This window comes from Pezoporus flaviventris, unplaced genomic scaffold (assembly GCF_033815535.1).
Source record: "Pezoporus flaviventris isolate CSIRO_AGI_PZ_B2104156 unplaced genomic scaffold, CSIRO_AGI_Pfla_v1 ptg000007l, whole genome shotgun sequence".
In the NCBI taxonomy this organism is placed as follows: domain Eukaryota; kingdom Metazoa; phylum Chordata; class Aves; order Psittaciformes; family Psittacidae; genus Pezoporus; species Pezoporus flaviventris.
Genome location: NW_026892555.1, coordinates 47564998 through 47582488, shown reverse-complemented (window position 1 = coordinate 47582488; position 17491 = coordinate 47564998). Strand labels below are relative to the sequence as shown.

Sequence of the window (17491 nt, the reverse complement as noted above, 5' to 3'; positions counted from 1 at the left end):
TGCTTAAAAAGTATCTTAAAAGGTACTTAGGACTGGCACATGGGCCATGTCAGATATAAATTCAGAAGAGACAGCCAGTAATATGGGGGCTGGGAGAAAAGTTTCAAGGTGAGCAACAGTAGAACACAAACCTGTATTTGTCCAAAGCCTGAAGCCATTAGGAGCATAAGAATGCAGGAATATATTTGTTTTAATTTAGATCTTTACTCCTTTTTATCCTTTTATCTGTCCTACTGACTCATGTCATGTATATTTTGCATGCTTCATAAGGATCATAAATTGTCATGAAAATCAAACAATTTCAAAGGAGTCATTCAAATCACAGACTATAACAGCTTTAAGGATTGGTTGCTGTGGGGTAAAGAGCTATTCCTTCTTTAAACACATTGCTATGGATCCCAGGGTAAGTGAGTGGCAAATGTCTTTGCAAATTATTGGGATTCTCCAAAATTTGGCCAGCATATCAAGGACAAGCATATGTAATGAAAATATGCTGGGTTTGGTTCTGTTTGCTGAAAGCAGAGGTTCTAGTACTGCTTTGGACAAAGAAACTGAATTGATACACTGATGTCAGCGATGAATTGAAGCTGTTCACCCCACGACAGGGGATGAACCAACCCAGGCTCTACCGTCTGTGCTTCTGGCTATTCTGAGAAGATTTTGTAAAAGGATTGAGATGAGCAAATAAATAGAAGCTCTGTGGTGCATTTCATCCTGGCACAGATGGGTAAATAGGAATTTAGGGAGGACTGAAGCCATTGTGCTTTTACGTATCCTATGGTAGCACTCAGAGACATCCCGAAATAGATGAAATTCCATTCTGTGCAAATGAAGTACATATACACCTAAAATGGGATCCTACCTAACATGTATAAAAAGACCCTTTCCCCTTGTACTGTAGGATGGCTTGAGAATAAAGACTATCAACTATCACTATCAAGGGACTGACCTTTGATCGACTTAAGCCATTAATTCTAGGTAACAGAAGCTAGTCCCAAGTTAATAGTTTCACAATATGTTGCTTTACACATATTAAGCAGAAAATGTTCAAGTGAGGAAATCCTTTTGCCATCCTCCTGCTGCCATGTCATATTTGATGTGAACAGGAAAAAAGCCTTGATTGTTGGAATGTATCAGCATGCAAAACCAGACCCATCATCTTACTTTATTCCTAAATTCAGTAGAGGCTCCAAATTCAAAGAGAAACTTCACTACGTCGTTGTGGCCTTGCTGTGCAGCAAAGAACAGAGGAGTTGCACCTGACTGTAAGGAATAAAATGGATTAAAAAAACCTCAAACACATAAGATACTTTCAAATCTAAAAGTATTCACAATCTGTTCTATATCAGCTGAAAAGACAGAATGATTTTGAGGACTTCTGAGGACACCAGGTATCTTAGGTCAGTTTTATTCCTATTGCACTGAGAAATCTGTCCAGCATCGTATGTTTGAATAAAATGCAAGTTTCATAAGGGGCTTCTGGGCAGTTACTCAAATAGACCTCTTAGAATTTACTAACTTCTACCCAGTCACCAGATAGGGAAAAAAAGCCCAGAGTGAGAAAAGAACAGCTAATTTGAAATCAACACCTATTCCACATGAAATTCACTCCAGTGTCTAATGCCTTTACAATAGGTCTCTTGACACCATTTCAGAGCCTCCTCTTCCAGACACATTTATGGGGCTTTCACTTCCCTAAGCTTCACAACACCTTCGGAGTACAAGAGCACTGGTTAAGCTACTGGTTGAATTTAGTTTCAAAACAGTGCCATTTTTCTTTAGGGCTTAAACTTCATCTGTGTTGCTTCTTCTCTGCAACAGAGTAATTTTGGAGGATTTCAGGGTTTCTTTTTGTTGGCTTGCTGAATCACTGCATCCTGAGCAATACTCAAGAGCAGCCCCATAAAACTGTTCTCAACTTTTCCTTTTGTCCCTGGTTTTCAAGCAGCGTTTACCCTAAGGGAAAGAACATGTTTAAATACTAGATTTGCTGGAACAGGACCCCCCAGAAAGACACATTCACGATTAGAGCAAGTTTAGGCCAGTAAGTGCAAAGAAACTTTTATCATTGAACATGGCATTCACTGACTCAGTAACTTGCAGGTGTCAGCATGAGATTAATTCTCTGGTTCCAGGTTTCCAAGGAAAGTGAGAAACATTGGCTTGTATTGTTAAAGCAACAAACATACTGCTGTCCTGCATTGCCAGCCACCTTCCCGTGTCACTGCATGCCCTCCTTAAACTGCTCTGCTCTTAGGACCAGTACAACTGCTGTTGTCTCAGAGCAATTTTGCTCTCTGCAGATACAGCACACAGACCAGAGCAGCTGCAGGTACTCCTTACAAACATCTGTGTGGAGTACGAGGGGAAGGCAGCTTCCTGAAGCCAGCCGCAAGCAAGCATGGTGCAAGAGATGCCTTGAAGGCAAAGCAAAGTCGCAAGGAAGGGTACAGGTGATTAAGCTGTGGGATTGTTAGAGATGAGTTGGCTCAGACCAAAAGGCAGAAACTCCAAAACGTAGTGAGCCAAAATAATCCTCAGGCTAGCAATGACATCCATTCCATTTGAATGACTGGACTCTGCAAATCGAATGGTAAAGGATGTCTCATCCGGAGAGCTGTAAATTACTGTGCTGATAAGTAAAACTGCAGATGCATTAATGGTGTAACCCTGGAGTTACATCTCAGATGTAACTGCCCCTCACCAACCAAATGTGCTGGAAATGTTCGATGAATTATTTATAAATGTTCCTCTGGCATCTCATTTCCTATTATAAAACCCAGACATCTGATTCCTTGATGTTCTCAGAACAGACCCTGTTCATACATGCAAGTAACACAGAAGCAATTGGCAAAAAAAGCAGCAGACAACACTACACTCTTATTATTTGTAATAAGCCAACGGTCACTTAATCCCTGTTTGACTGCAGAACTTCTCCTACCTCTCTCTGCAGATTGATATCGGCTCCTTGCAACACCAATTCCCGCACACAGTCTATGTGGCCATAGTAAGATGCTACCATCAGAGCTGTTGTGCCAAGCTGGGAATAAGGAAAAACAAGTCAGTACCTTCTACAGACACCTTCAGCAATGAACCAGGCTGAATGGAAGAGACAGCAGCACCTCTTCTGAAAAGCTGAAAGAAGCTTATGATAATTGAAAAACTTGCTATCATTTAAAGCTTGCTATCACGAATACTTTGAAAATGAGCAATTAGGGGGTGTTAAAGCAAAAACATTACAGACTTGTCTGCAGTGCTAAGGCCTGACCATTCAACAAATATGTATGCAATGACTTTGCCTTATTGTCCCAAAATAAATGAAACAAGGGTAACAAGAATGTTTTTGGTTTATGCACAGCATTTTTATCAGAGAATCCCAAAGATCTTTGCAACATTTCCAGGAGAATAAACTTAGACACAGGAGCTGAGTGACTTAGCTGAGTCACTTAATTCTGAGTCACAGTCAGGAGCAAGGTCTGGGTGATTTGAATACTAATTCCCTATCCAAATTATGAGAGTAATCTTTTCACTTTATATGAGACAACTTTCCATACCAGAACTATGTGTTGAAGTTCCCACAGTACACCATAAGGTCACTACTTCAGTGAACCAGGTAAGATTTAGGTTATGTGTATGTGGTGTGCAGACAACTCACAGAAACCACATGCCTAGGGATGGAACTTATCCTCTAAACCATTCACACATACCAGTTCAATTTAAAGAAGGAATGTATGATGTTTCAAAAAAGAAGCATGCAGCCTTAATCATACCAGAATATTATAGTCTAGAAAACGTGTATACCTGTTAGAATGGATAAGGCAGGATATTTTACAGTGCATTGTAAGAATTCTTTACTAAAGTTAGCCTTCTTTTGAGAAAGATCAAGGAGTAATGGACCTTATTTCTTTACATTGATCTGTCCTGCTTACTTCATTACCCATCTGAACATCCTCCCCTCCCTGTCAAAAAGACAGTTACAGCATCAGCTCCAGAAGTAGTGCAGGACAAATACTTGCCTACAGGGCAAAAGTGAAACTAAAATTAAAAGATAGGTTGAAGTCAATGGGCTTAGAACATCTTTTGCACTTTTAAGCTATTCAAAGTAAGAGAGGTTGTGACAGGTTCATGTTTCAGGCTGGAAATGTGAACAACAATCCTGTGCAACACAGACACAACTCCCAGTAAGCCAGGCCCAGCTCCAAACAACAGAAACCTGGGAATTTCTCAGCCTCAGCTTTCCCCTGCTCTTTGCCACAGCTTGGTACAATCAAGTACCTCTCCATATACTGTAGGCAGAATAGCAAGACATGTCTGTGTTTTCACCCCATTTCACCCTAATCTCAAAACTGATTTCAACCCATGCCAATTACAGTAAGGAAATCCCCATTTAATCTATTTCCCATGTGACTGGGTTACTCTTTGCTTGTCCTTGGTGCCAAGTCCAGGAGATACTGGGGTGGGGGAGGATCAGCAGTTAGGGGGCCAGGAATTCTTCTAATTATGAGGAGCTTTGCAAGCTGACAGAATCATTGCTACCTGGGCTTAGCTGGGTTGACTCTTCACTGTGATCTATTACTATAATGACATTTCCTTGCAAAGAGAAGCCCGAGGTGTTAGGATACGTGCTTTTAATGTCAGCACCACAAATAACTGTGTAAGACACATTTTTGAGCGCTGGCAAATTCCTAACCCCTTGCCATTGATGTAAATCATCATGCTATTTTATCTTCAGCTTCAAACTTGCTTCCTGACAAGATAAGGTTTTAAATCATCCCTAAGTGCCATAAGACTCTTATATGCCTATTGTTAGATCCCTGCCACACACTCTGCACAGAGGGCTATGGAAAGTGATGCAAAATCAGTGCCCAGGGTGTAGGTGCATTATGTGCATACGCTGTCTTTGCAGTCCACATCTACTCGCCCACTGTTCATCAGCAGCTGGAGGAGAGCCAGGTTTCCTTTTCTTGCAGCCCAAAATGCAGCATTGGCGAGTGGTGTTTCTTTCTGGTGGAAAAAGAAAGAAAAGAAAGAAAGGAACCACTTTGGAAGATACATTGGACAAACATACACATGTGAATTCTGCATTCAAGCCAGGCACGTTTCAGCTCAGTGTGCTGCTCTTTCAAAACCAGAGCATGGAAGAGAAACTAATTTAATTTCTTTGTGCAGTTAAAGAGATCAGCCCCTCCATACTACCTCATGTAGTTTCAGGTTTTCCCTGTGTCCATGGCAGCCTATGTCACTTAGCTTGTAATGAGAGTCGATGATGCTAGTCCAGATCCACAGGGAAACATCCCAGAAAACAATGTGCTAACTAGCACCTGTACTGTCTGCTTCTGTGGTGGGGCTGAGCAGTTAGAAAGGCTGAATCATCCTGCTGACATGTCCTGCTGCAGGACATGCTCCCAGGTTTTAGGCTGGCTCTCTGCTGTCTCCTTCTTTTTTGTCTTTTCAAGTCCCACTAAAGCAAAAAGTATTGCTCATGCATTTCTCATACTGTTTGGTCTGCCTCCTCCCTGGAGTTAACACCCTGTAACTGTGGGCACATGAAGTATCTCCTGAGTGATGCCAGGGAAAAAAGGGATAAAATCTTTCTGTCTATACACTTACAGATTCATTTACTAGGTATGCAGGGCAATATGTAAGTTAAAATTAGGAAACTCTAGATAACACAGTCCACTGTTAAACAAATTGGTAATAATATAATCCTCTTTTGAGGCTTTCTTAGTCTTAGAAACAATGCCACAGTGTGACTTCTTCTGGATAGAAGCAAATTATCACTGCCCCAGCATAGGAGGAGGACAGCAGAAAAAGACACAGACTTTGCACCTGGCCTCTTTGTTATATCCATGCAAGCAGCTGCCAAAATGCTGCCCTGACAGGTAAGCACTGTGACGGGTGAATTATGGAGGCAAAACATCACTGTGATGGCAATAGTATGTATCCTAAAGCTGGCTCATGCTGCTGTTTTTTCATAAGGCCTAAAACCACCAACAGTTCAGTAAAGCACCTTTTCACTGGCAGTCATCTTAGACAAAAACACTGTCAAAAATAGCCGGGGGTTTGGTTCTCCAGTGAATCCTACCTTCAGGATAATCCAAACAGAGTGCACAGTGGATAGAAAAGTCAATCATTCAGCTTCAGAAAATGTAATACACGCTTCTCCATGTCTAAATGTCAGTAGACATGTGTAATGAGGTAGAGAATCAGGATTGAATGGTTTTATGCTTGATGCTTAAAATGCACACATAGAGGAGAGTTTGAATTGCTTCCTTCACTGATGCAAGGGTAATAAGCCTCACAGAAACCAGCAGACAGAAGACAAATCCTGTATGAATCTATCACAGATCTGTCACACTGATCACTTTCCACGAGTTGCATTTTTAATATTCATAGATTAGAAAACTGGCAGTTGTTTGAGATGAGAGAAGTTTCAACCACTCAATAAATTATACGACACTTCCTATAAATTGATAGCAATATTTCTTGTGCCAGCACACACAGGGTCAGGAGTCTGAAAAATACAGTAAGAACGATATATAGCAAGATCAAATTCTGATCTTCCTTTTACAGCTAATACATTTTCCCAGGTGAATCTGTAGATAATGTCAATCAAAGTAAAGCTAGCAGTTTATACCCTTGCTGGTAACGCAGTAGTGTTTTCCTGTTTTCACATTTTTAACCACTAAAATTTTACATAAAAACAAACAGTTGCCCTAAACACACAGTGGCCCATGTTGCCCTTTTTGCTCTGCTCTATTAGGCAGCTACTTAATTGTAGAGCTGGTAGTTAGAAATATTGTCTTACTTTATTATGATATTAAGTGGAAAGCTATTGCAAAGAATTCTATATAGACCTTTCTGAATGGGAAACCAAATTCCTTCATATATCTCTATCTCTGTTTATATCTATATCTATACATCTATATCTACAAATACATCTATATCTATATCTAACTCTATCTATCTATTCTTTTTATACCTCACTCTATCCTTTAAATGTTGAGAAAACTTTAGGATATGGCAATATATTCATACAAGGAAAGATTTATTTCATCCAGACAGGTTTTCTAAAAGAGGACACAGTAGCAATATGACTGCATTTTATTATGCCCACCATACAATATCACCTTTATTTATCAGATAGGCAGGAGCCAGAATCAATATTCAGGAACTCTTCACCTGCTTTCATCAGTTTACATGAGGAGAGAACTAAGTTGCCAGTGCTACCTTAGTCTGGAAGTAGAAGTCCAAAATCATAAATTCCTACTTCATTTTTTTCCCCCCTTGTAATTACTAAAGCAGCTCTCCAGCAAAGTTGTCCTCATGCTTTGGATCAGACCCAAGGAATGGAAGAATTCTCCAGTGCATCAAGGATATGAAATCAGGTTTTTCCCAGTGGTGCTTTTGACCCAATTTGGAACAACTGCTATCAGTACTCGTATTTCCCCTTGTGCTCCCACTTCCTTGTATAAAAATAGAGTAAACAACATGCTCAGACCATCAACCATACTGTGATTAGATAAAAAAAGCAAACACAAATCTGAGCTATTTTGTCTGCTAAGATGAATGGAATTTGCAAAATCATTCAGGTGATCTGCATACACTACAACGACAGCCTCAGGGAGTACCATGTGGCAATTTCTTTTCTGCTTTCAAACCAAGGATTTATACCTCGGTGCTCTTCATTTTCAGGTGATATCAGCAATGCTGACATCACTGGTAGGCCAAATGTAAGGCCCTACTTCGGGATTACTAATCTGATTAATTGAATAATTTGAGCAATAAATGGGTTTTAAATAGCAGTATGTGACATAAATCTTGACTGCTGTTTTTCAGTTATGGACTCGATCCTGTCTCATCAGATACTTAGGGAGAGGTACTGTTGAATTTCAAGAGCTTAAATGTATACAATTTCCATGCAATTTCTATTACAAAGCTAGTCTGCTCCTAAAGCCGCCTTAAAGTAAATGATTGATTCTCAGCATTGACAGTCTGGGAACAGAATGTAATAAATGTTTGAAAAAGCGATTAGCTAATGGCTTTGGTGAAAATGACATGTTTCATAATGTCATTTGTTTCAGCATCAGCAACTTTTAGGATACAATTTCCTCTACCTCATCAAGATCTCCAGAGCATTATTTCAGACTCTGGCTGTACTACTCATTTCTATTTTTTATATACTTTCATGAGGGCCCAAAGATGAAAAGCTGGCATTATATTCATGCTGTACTTACATCAAGCAAAAATACTTATTCATAGAACCATAGAACCATAAACTCATAGAATCATATTGCCTTGGGTTGGAAGGGACCTTAAAGATCATTTGATTCCAATCACCTGCCACGGTCAGGACACTTTCGACTAGACCAGGTTGCTCAAAGCCCTGTCCAGCCTCGCCTTGAACACTGCCAGGGATGGGGAATCCACAACTTCTCTGGGCAACCTGTGCCAGTGCCTCAGCAACCTCATAGTGAAGAATTTCTTCCTAATACATAATCTCAATCTCCCCTCTTTCAGTTTAAAGCCATTCCCCCTTGTCCTGTTCCTATGTGCCCTGATAAAAAGTCCCTCTCCATCTTTCTTGTATGACCCCTTTAGTTACTGGAAGACTGCTGTATGGTTTCCCTGAAGCCTTTTCTTCTCCAGGCAGAACAAGCCCAGCTTTCTCAGATTGCCTTCATAGGAGAGCTTCTGGCCATCCTCAGGACTTGTGGACTCCTCTGGACCATTCAAAAATGGCCTAGAGGAAAATATACATTATAAATCTGACAAGACCATTTCTATGCAGCAATACAGAAAAAATAAAATGCACTAATGTGTCTGTATATGTCATCTTAAGAATATTGAGGGGAAAAGTATCATTTAAGTGCTGTGATCAGCAGCTCCTGCTCCCTGCCCTACCTTTGACTTGCTGTTTGCAGAGAAGAGGCAGGTCGTAGTGGGGTAACAACTGGTTAAGAACAGTACCATTTTTAAACAGTGATCTTAAAGATGAAAGAAAAGAGGCTTAGGCAAAGAGAAAGGAGATGAGGAGAACACTGGCCTGGTGGCTGTTCCTTGTTCTGTCAAAATACAAGAAAATTCCCTTTTCTTTCTCAGTTTCTAAACAATTCCTAATGGACAGGAGAAACTGAGTAAAAAGTTTGAAGAAGAAGAACTGGAAATCAGGATCAAGCATGATAGAGAGGAAAATGTTAGTGGACCTGAGGAGGAAAGAGAGAGGAATTTATTAGATAACCATATATCTTATATGAAGGATACTGATAAAAAAGAAAAGTAGTTCAAGATATCAACGTAAGTTTAGACAGGCAAAAGCTAGTAGAAGAAGAGGGGATATTCATGTGTGTAGACAGTGAGAAAGCAAGATAAATGATACCTCATGAGTAAGTAGGATAATCAAATGGAAAACATGAATAAACAGTGGCAAACAGAGATGTCAGGAATCCAAGTACAGGGTCTTCTGAGAGAAAGTGAAAATGCCAACAAAAAAAAGAGACATAAAAGAGAGGAAAAGCAGAGGGAGGTGGGGGCTGAAGTTCTCCAGAGGGAGAGAGAGCTGGCAGTGAGTGAGTTGCCTTGAACAGGAGTACTTGAGGGAATAGAAAGTGAGAAATACAGCACACAAAAGGAGCTGATGGGAACAGAACAGAAAAGAAAACCTGAAGGACAAAGCTAAAAAAGGAGGCTAGAAAAACAAGGCAAGAAGAAGTGGATAGCACCACCAACAGCATGGGACTAGCATCCTTTAGGGTGGATTCCTGTGGGGAAGAAAGGTGGGAAAAAACTCACAGACACAGACTGGAGCAACAGAAGAGACTAAGAAAAGCAAGCAGGTGTGAGACCAGTGTGGGACCAAAAAGGGAGTGACCCCAGAGATCTCACCATCCAGGGTGAAGCTAAGGCTGAGCTGCTTCCTGCCCCATTAGGGCTTTAAGTGCAGGCGGAAACCACCTGCTGCACTACCATGGAACTGACAGGGTGTCACTGCAGCAGCAGTAATCCCAGCAGGGAGACACCTCGACAGGAGTGAGAGGCAGGCACAGGGAATAATCCAACAAATAAAGCGATGCAACACAGGCAATATGGCAAGGGTCTGGCACACAGCTGGTGATCAATAAGAGAGGGCAAGCGCAGCATCCAGAAAGTGCATAACCGAGGAGAAGATGTACATCTCATGTAAGGCCAATTGATTTCACTAATCCTGTCCTCAGATTAAAAAAAGCCAAATCTATTTCAGGTGATCTTTTAAAATGACTGCTCTTGCATCGTTTTGGATGGAAAAAGTACAAAAAGTGACAGGAGTCGCAGACAGAAAAGGGAACAAACCAGCCCAGCTTCAGTGGCCACTGTAACCCAAAACAACTAGAACGAATAAAGGCTGCCTCCTAACTCTTACGCAACCAGCACTAGCAAAGATGACCAGAAAAGTGCAGAGGAGGCTCCCGACTGCACCAAACCCCGCCGCGCTGAGCCTGGCCGCCCTAAAGCCGGCGTGAAGCTCCATGGAGGCTCGCCGTTTATGTAACGCTAACCAGGCATTCTCCTGAGGGGATGTCTGCGGTGGAAAGCACCGCTCCCTCAGCTGCCACCGCAGCACCCCACAGCCCGGGAAGGACGCTGCTGGTTTCTTTCCTTGCGCGCCAAACAACCTCCTTACTTCCTAAAGAAAAACATGATAAATCAATCCCCACATCCAAGAACATGACGGAGCATCTCACGGGCTGCCGGCACAAAGCGGGAAGACAAACACGCATCCCCCCGCCCCTCTCCCCGGCTCCCGGCTCACCTTGAACGACATCCTGCGCATCGCATCTCAGCGCTCCGCCTCCGCGCCCATCCGCGCCTCTCCGCGGCCCGGGGCTGCGCGGGGCCGGGGCGGGGCGCGGGGCCAGCACCTCCCTCCCGCATCACTCTATGCCTATGGGTTTCTGGTTGGGTTTCTTCTTTAAAGGTTTTCTTCGGGAGTGTGGGATTATATAATTATTATTTGTATTGCTATTATTATTCTTGTGCTGTTATTGTATTATTAGTCTATGATTGTTGATGTTATTATTATTGTTATTCTTATTGTTGTTATTATTATTGTCATCACCACTCTCTATCCCTGCTGCAGCAGCAGCATCCCACAGCAAGCAGTAGGGCCCCCAGTGGGAGCACACACTGGTCAGCCGCTTCTGGTTCAGACCTATAGGTCAGGCACCCATCACTCAGAAATAGCACTAAAACGGTCCAAACCCAGGCACCCCCAGCCTGAGTCTCATCACTGACCTAATGTCACCTCCATGGCACCTCTTTTGGTATTTCACAGCCTTTTCCCTTCATATCTAGGAAAAACTTCTCAAAAGGGATCACTGTGAGTATACCCAACTGCACAAGCATGTAGGGAGGAGAGTTCTTTCACCTTGCATGTATGTTTGTGACACTACCTCCCATGGGCCATGTGCTCTCATGAGGAAGACAGTAAGTTCTTAAGAGCTTAATTTTAAGACTTCAGAAATGAACAGCCATAAAGCCAATGCATGTCCTGTTCTGCCTGACTGCTGCAGTTTTCATTCAAAGTCTGCGTGATATAAAGTAGGCAAAGCGGGGCATGCTCTGGTGGGAGATTCCTGAATTTCTTTGCTATGGTTGGTTTTAACTGAGCCCTTAGGGATTTTCTTCTTTTGATGTGCACACATAAATGCCACTGATGAGAAAATTATGTATGTGCATTGAGAGAATATATTTGCACTGAGATCCAATTAGTTTATTTCACTAATCTGCAAGTGGAGGATTTTTTCTTTTTCCTGAGGCAATATTCATCTGTGCATACAGTAACGCAAACTGCAGGCAAGCAGATGAGAGCTGCTAATAGCATAAACTCATCTCAGAATGTATGGCCTGGTGTGAACCTCGCCTTAATTACTAAGATCATACAAACATGAGTGATCATTCTGATTTTTTCTTAAATTTAAAAATACAGAATAAACTCAGCAGATATTGCATTGTTTAGAGTCATCTTTGCTCCTAGTCACACAGTGGTGCTTGCCTGCTGATAGAGGAAAGTATTGCTAATCTGTACACACTCCCTGCCTCACCCCTGGAAAATCCCTGTATTTATTCAATCTATTGTGAACAGCATGCCAAGCTTTTCACATTCATCACTCAGAATGTTAAATTTTCTGACAAAGAAAAGTAATGAATCCTCTGGATGAACAACAAAAATCAGACTAGTGCAGTACGGGGGGGGGGGGGTGGGGGGTGGGGGTGTTGGTCTGTATTTATTTTAAATATCAAGAAATAAATTTTGAAATGCCTTTCTTAATTTCCCACAAACTCCGAAACTGCACCTATTTTCAATTGTACATGGTCTGTTGTGATTTTGCTGCTTTCATATCCACCTACAATAATTTGACAGAAAGGCCAGGTTGGATAGAGCCTTGAGCAGCATGGTCTAGTGTGAGGCATCCCTGCCCATGGGAGGGGTTGCAATGAAATGATCTTAAGGTTCTTTCCAACCTTAATTCTATGATTCTATGAATAAAAAGCCACATATGTAAGGTATGTTCCTTTTTGGTGACCCTTTGAAGGTTTACCCCAGAAAGCATTTAGAAAGTACCTTTTATGGTGTATATCTCTGTCTATTGTTACCCTCAAAATCTTGATATGGGCAAAGGGGAAACACATCTCATATATATAAAAATCCAAGAATTTATAATTAGTATAACTGAATCTTAGCAGTAATCCAAGAATCACTACTAAAGCACATATAATTATTGCAGAAAAAGAAAAAGATAAGGCTATGCAGAAAACCAATCAACATTAAAATAGTACAGCTAAAATTGCACCATCATGTTAGTGGCATAAAGCCATGGTGATACTGCACAAAGGAAGACGAGCAAAACCAGTTACTTGTAGACACTCGGTCACTTAGTAAAACTGGTGTTACAGCTAAACCATGTAAAACAAAGTTGAGGGGAGATCAAGAAAGGTTTAAAGAGGGCAAGCTTGCCAAGCCTCAGTTCTGACAAGCCTTGCAAACTCAGCACAGTAGCAGTACTGCTTTTTAGGGCTATGTGGTCACACTACCCACATCTCCCCTATTCTTGATTCTTGGCAGGATATTTAAGATTGCAAGATATTTGAACTGGTCGGGATTTGTTACCTCTTTGGCAGAATTCATCTGCAGGGCAGCAGGCTGCATTCCTATCGCCTAATATTTCATCACAGTGATTATTTCGAATGTCCTGAGTCACATTGTTTTGCACAAATCTGAAGGTTACCTAAAATGAATCACTAGAACAAAGGAAACCACTGCCTTTAAAAGCCACAGACAAAAGCCTTTAAGTTACAGACAAAGCTCCCCCAAGCCAGAACAGTTCAGGCACAGCTACACATGGAGAATTAAAGGAAGTGGCACAAATTTTGAGTTATCCAGAACATTTCATTTGGAGATGCCTCATCCCTGGCAGTGTTCAAGGCTTTGAGCAACCTGGTATAGTGAAAAGTGTCCCTGCCTATGGCAGGGGGCTGGAAATAGATGATCTTTCAGGTCTCTTCCAACCAAAACCATTCTGTGATTCTATGATCTCAATCCAAACATCTACAAGTACTTATGCAAATACTACATTCATTTCTATTTGCTTTTAAAAATAGCAATGGACAAGCAGATACACATTTAGAAATGTCAGCACTTTCTAGAGGTGATATTGGAAGCAAATGCATCAACACTATGGACATACAGCCATTTTCCTGCCTTGTAACTCAAAATGCAAACACACAGGACAAAGTCCTCTTTTGAAAGCATCAGCCTAACGTTTTTGTACATTGTTTTTTGTCAGCAAGATTCAATATCAGCAAATAGTAAGACAGTAACTCTAAAACTTCTCTTTCCTTGATCTTTGGGTCTTCTAGTTCCTGCCATGAGCAGGGACTTTTTCCACTACACCAGGTTGCACAAAGCCCCATTCAGCCTGGCCTTGAACACTGCCAGGGATGGGGCAGCCACAGCTTCTCTGGGCAACCTGCGCCAGTGCCTCACCACCCTCATAGTGAGGAATTTCTTGCTAATAGCTAATCTAAATCTACTTTCTTGCAGTTTTAAGCCATATGTTCAGACTCTGTTGAGTGCCTGTGCAGAGAAATATGCTCTAAATAGTGGATGAAATGAATGGTCAGTTTGTCTTTTCCAGACTTACAGCAAGTCAGTATATCTTCAATGTTTACCTTTATGAATTCATTTCATTATAAAAGAAGCAGAGCAGTCATTTAAGATATGCCTGATCTTAAATCGTGAAAACAATAGGAAGGCTGTAGCAAGTACTCTTCCAATTGATGCTGAAATACTGGGATCGTTCCAGCATATTATTAGTTTTCTAAAATATAGTCTATCTTTTGCATTACCTAAAGTTGCCACATTTACTAGACTGAGAAGTCTTGAAGTTTGCATAATCATTGTTCTGGTGAGATTTGTGAAAAATTAGAATTTTAAAACAATGTAACTAAAGTTTAGCTTCTTATATCATAAGATCATAATTAATCTCTTCCTCTCATTTCCCCCCAAAAAAGATATAAATCATAAATATTCTGCAAAGGAATTCTTATGATTATGCACTGTTAATTTCATTTTTTCTTGTTCAAGTAAATGCATTTAAATCATCAGCATTAACTTTGATAAAGCATCCTATAAAACATTTACATTAATCTTTCCCTTGCCAAACTGTAGCATAACCATATGGGCTGTTTCTTCCTTCTATTATATTTAAAAAAATACAGGTCTATTTTACTGAAACAAGTGTATAAAGAATGTACTTCGAGCTACTCTTTATTTTGCAAGATGCTCTTAGAAATGAATAGTGATAATAAGAAAAATAGCAAAAATTAGTTTAGAAACAAATCCTATGAACTTCTGAGGAAGACTGAACCAAATATTTATGTATTACATAAACCTTTTAAAAATAGAATGGAGAATTTACAAAACTGGACCTGAAAAATTTTATCCAATAATAGGAAGAGTTTATCCAATGTGATCCTAACTGTGTGCATTCATTCTTCTAGGGAGCTGCTACCTCGAGTCTTTCTTTTCACTCTATGGTTCTCTTGCTGAGGCCTCCAATGATACCAAATTTCATATCAAACATGGTGGTATAAGACAATGTAAGGTACCTAACTGTTAGTGACCATGCGAGATTTATTCACTTCCTTCATGTGGACCTTCAAACTGATGCCTGGGCTTGTGACCTGGGAATCAGAGAGAAGTTAACATTGCACTGCAATCAGTAGTGCAGAATAATCCCGCAAATCATTATGTGTTTCAATGAATTTGCTTTTTTATTTCCTCTTCCATTTTTCCCAGAAAATTAATTCTTTTAGCCACAGAGAATGATAGGTCAAGAAAGTCAATGAAAGGACTACAACTACCATCTAAGACCAATTTCCATTCCAATATAAGCACCAGCATGCCATTGTCACTATAGTCCAAACACCTTTCAGCCTTCAAAACCTGAACTTAAACATCTCTATGTCAGTATCTGTACATCATGCTTTAAAATTTGTTATCCTTCTCCTCCCAGTCTTGGAATTTTGGTCTCCTGAAGTTTTATTGCTTTAAGACAGCATGTACAGATTGTAACTGTATATTTTCTTCATCTGTCATTTCCTTTCCCTGCTTGTCCTCTGTATTATGTTGATTTTATGACTCAGTCTGAAGTTAATTGTTTATCTATTTTCCATCTGCTCAGCCAGAGAGAAGCCGGTGAGCCTGCCTTCAGGTACTTTGGGTTTGCAGGCTTTCTAATTCCACTTAACTCCTGGCTGATACTGGTGCAGATAATGAAAATGACCTTCTGAGTCCATGAAGAATCTGAACTTGATATCTTGAGATATAAAGGCATATTCAAACAAAATCATATTGTGTCCATTCTTTTTCCTGGTCATTGCTTATATATTATTGCATGTAATTCTACTGTGGGAGGTGATGTGGGTCTGAGAACATACATATCATAGGAGTGTGGGAACAATGCGTGATATATCCCATATGCTACCATGGGTAGGAAAACCAACAGATTATCCCAAGTTTGCTATTTTTAGCCCACAGAATATAATTGACTCCTATTCTTGTAAGTAGAAGATTTGCATATGTTCATTAACAAAGATGATAGAAAAAAAATCAGTATAAGAAATTGGGGCAAATTTTAGCTATCCTTTAAGCCTAAGTAAACAGATTTGTTGAAGGGGAGCAAAGCTGCACAAGAACCACAAAACATGCTTCTGTGTTAAGCACAGAAGCATAAGATTCTTGATGTCGCATTCACATGAGACATTCTGGTCAGCAGAGCTGCATGGATAATTTCTTCTTTGTCCCAAAAGCCTTGTTCAAGGAAAACAGAAGCCATTGCACAGTGTAACTTTCAGGGTCCAGATGGTTCCCTAGGAACTTGCCCTACTTATTAAAACTGATCTGGGAGATTGACTTCATCCTCACTGGGAGAGAGTTGAGGTCCTCAAAGGAAGGGACTTTGGACCTTTGGCTGAGGGTAAGGGTGACAGGGCATAAGCAAGTTGTATAGGTGTCGTCTCTATACATGTGAGATGGAGACTACTTACCTTGCCAGGTGCAAAATTTGAGTTACTGGCTAGAGCTCAGTCTGTTCAAGTTCTCCGTCTTATGCCCTGCTGGCAGAAAATCAGTTCTCTAATTGAAAAGAAAGAGCTTGGCTAAAGAACATAGGGCTATGACTGTATGATAAAATACCCAAATGACAAAATAATATTACAGCAGAGCTAAAAAGCTAGCACTATCACATCTCCTAATGAAGTGTCTGATAATCAACATAGCTAAAACTGTTATGAAAAAATAAAACAACAACCCTTCCCCCCAACATTTATGAGTTTTAACTCTTACAATTATAAATAACACTTCCATAGAGAATTGTGATAATGTGTTATATCTGTGTTATGGAAATCTACAATTATACTTTAAAAAAAAAAACAGCAAAGGTATTCTGCATTGAATTTTCTGCACTTTCACAAGGAAATTGTTCTAAATTTACTATCTTTTCCAAGTTCCAAAACTAAAAATAAGTACATCTTAATCTTCCTGAACTTAGTATGTTTGAATTCTTAGTTACATTCGACACGTGATCCTCAGCTGGAATAAACAGATTTAACACCAGAGTCTCCTCAATTTATACTGCTGAAGGTCTTGCTCCTTAACACGTTTAAACATAAGGTTCTATTTAAAACTTAAGAACTTGATGAGACTATAGGCAGGCTACAGCTGATGTAGAAGTAAACCTGAGGCGGTTTCTAAATTTGCAACAGTAACATTACCTAAAAATACAAAACCTTTGCTGGACACAGATACCAGAAATTGATGTTTGACTGACAAGTCATCAGGACTGACCAAAGGGAGCACACTTCACAAAGAATCAGCTATTATACGACCAAGACTTGTTTTCTTCTTTTTGAACTTTAAGTCCATGAGCAACTCCATAAAAAAGTACAGAAA

The 17491-nt window shown here is 40.4% G+C and overlaps 1 protein-coding gene across 3 annotated transcripts in view; it reads right to left on the bottom strand.

The window, feature by feature from the left end:
- Positions 1 to 17491, bottom strand: part of ANKRD29 (ankyrin repeat domain 29) — a 38128-nt gene extending 20637 nt beyond the window's left edge. Inside the window, exons 1-4 of one of the 3 annotated variants that reach the window (XM_061448664.1) lie at positions 17348 to 17491; positions 4894 to 5004; positions 2942 to 3040; positions 1165 to 1263 (exon numbers count right to left, since the gene is read on the bottom strand). In XM_061448664.1, the coding sequence (XP_061304648.1) occupies positions 1165 to 1263; positions 2942 to 3040; positions 4894 to 4932 (237 nt within the window). In that variant the 5' untranslated portion in view covers positions 4933 to 5004; positions 17348 to 17491. Of the gene's footprint in view, positions 1 to 1164; positions 1264 to 2941; positions 3041 to 4893; positions 5005 to 10789; positions 10910 to 17347 lie in introns of those variants that run through there. The other 2 variants (XM_061448662.1, XM_061448665.1) reach the window with 2 other exon arrangements.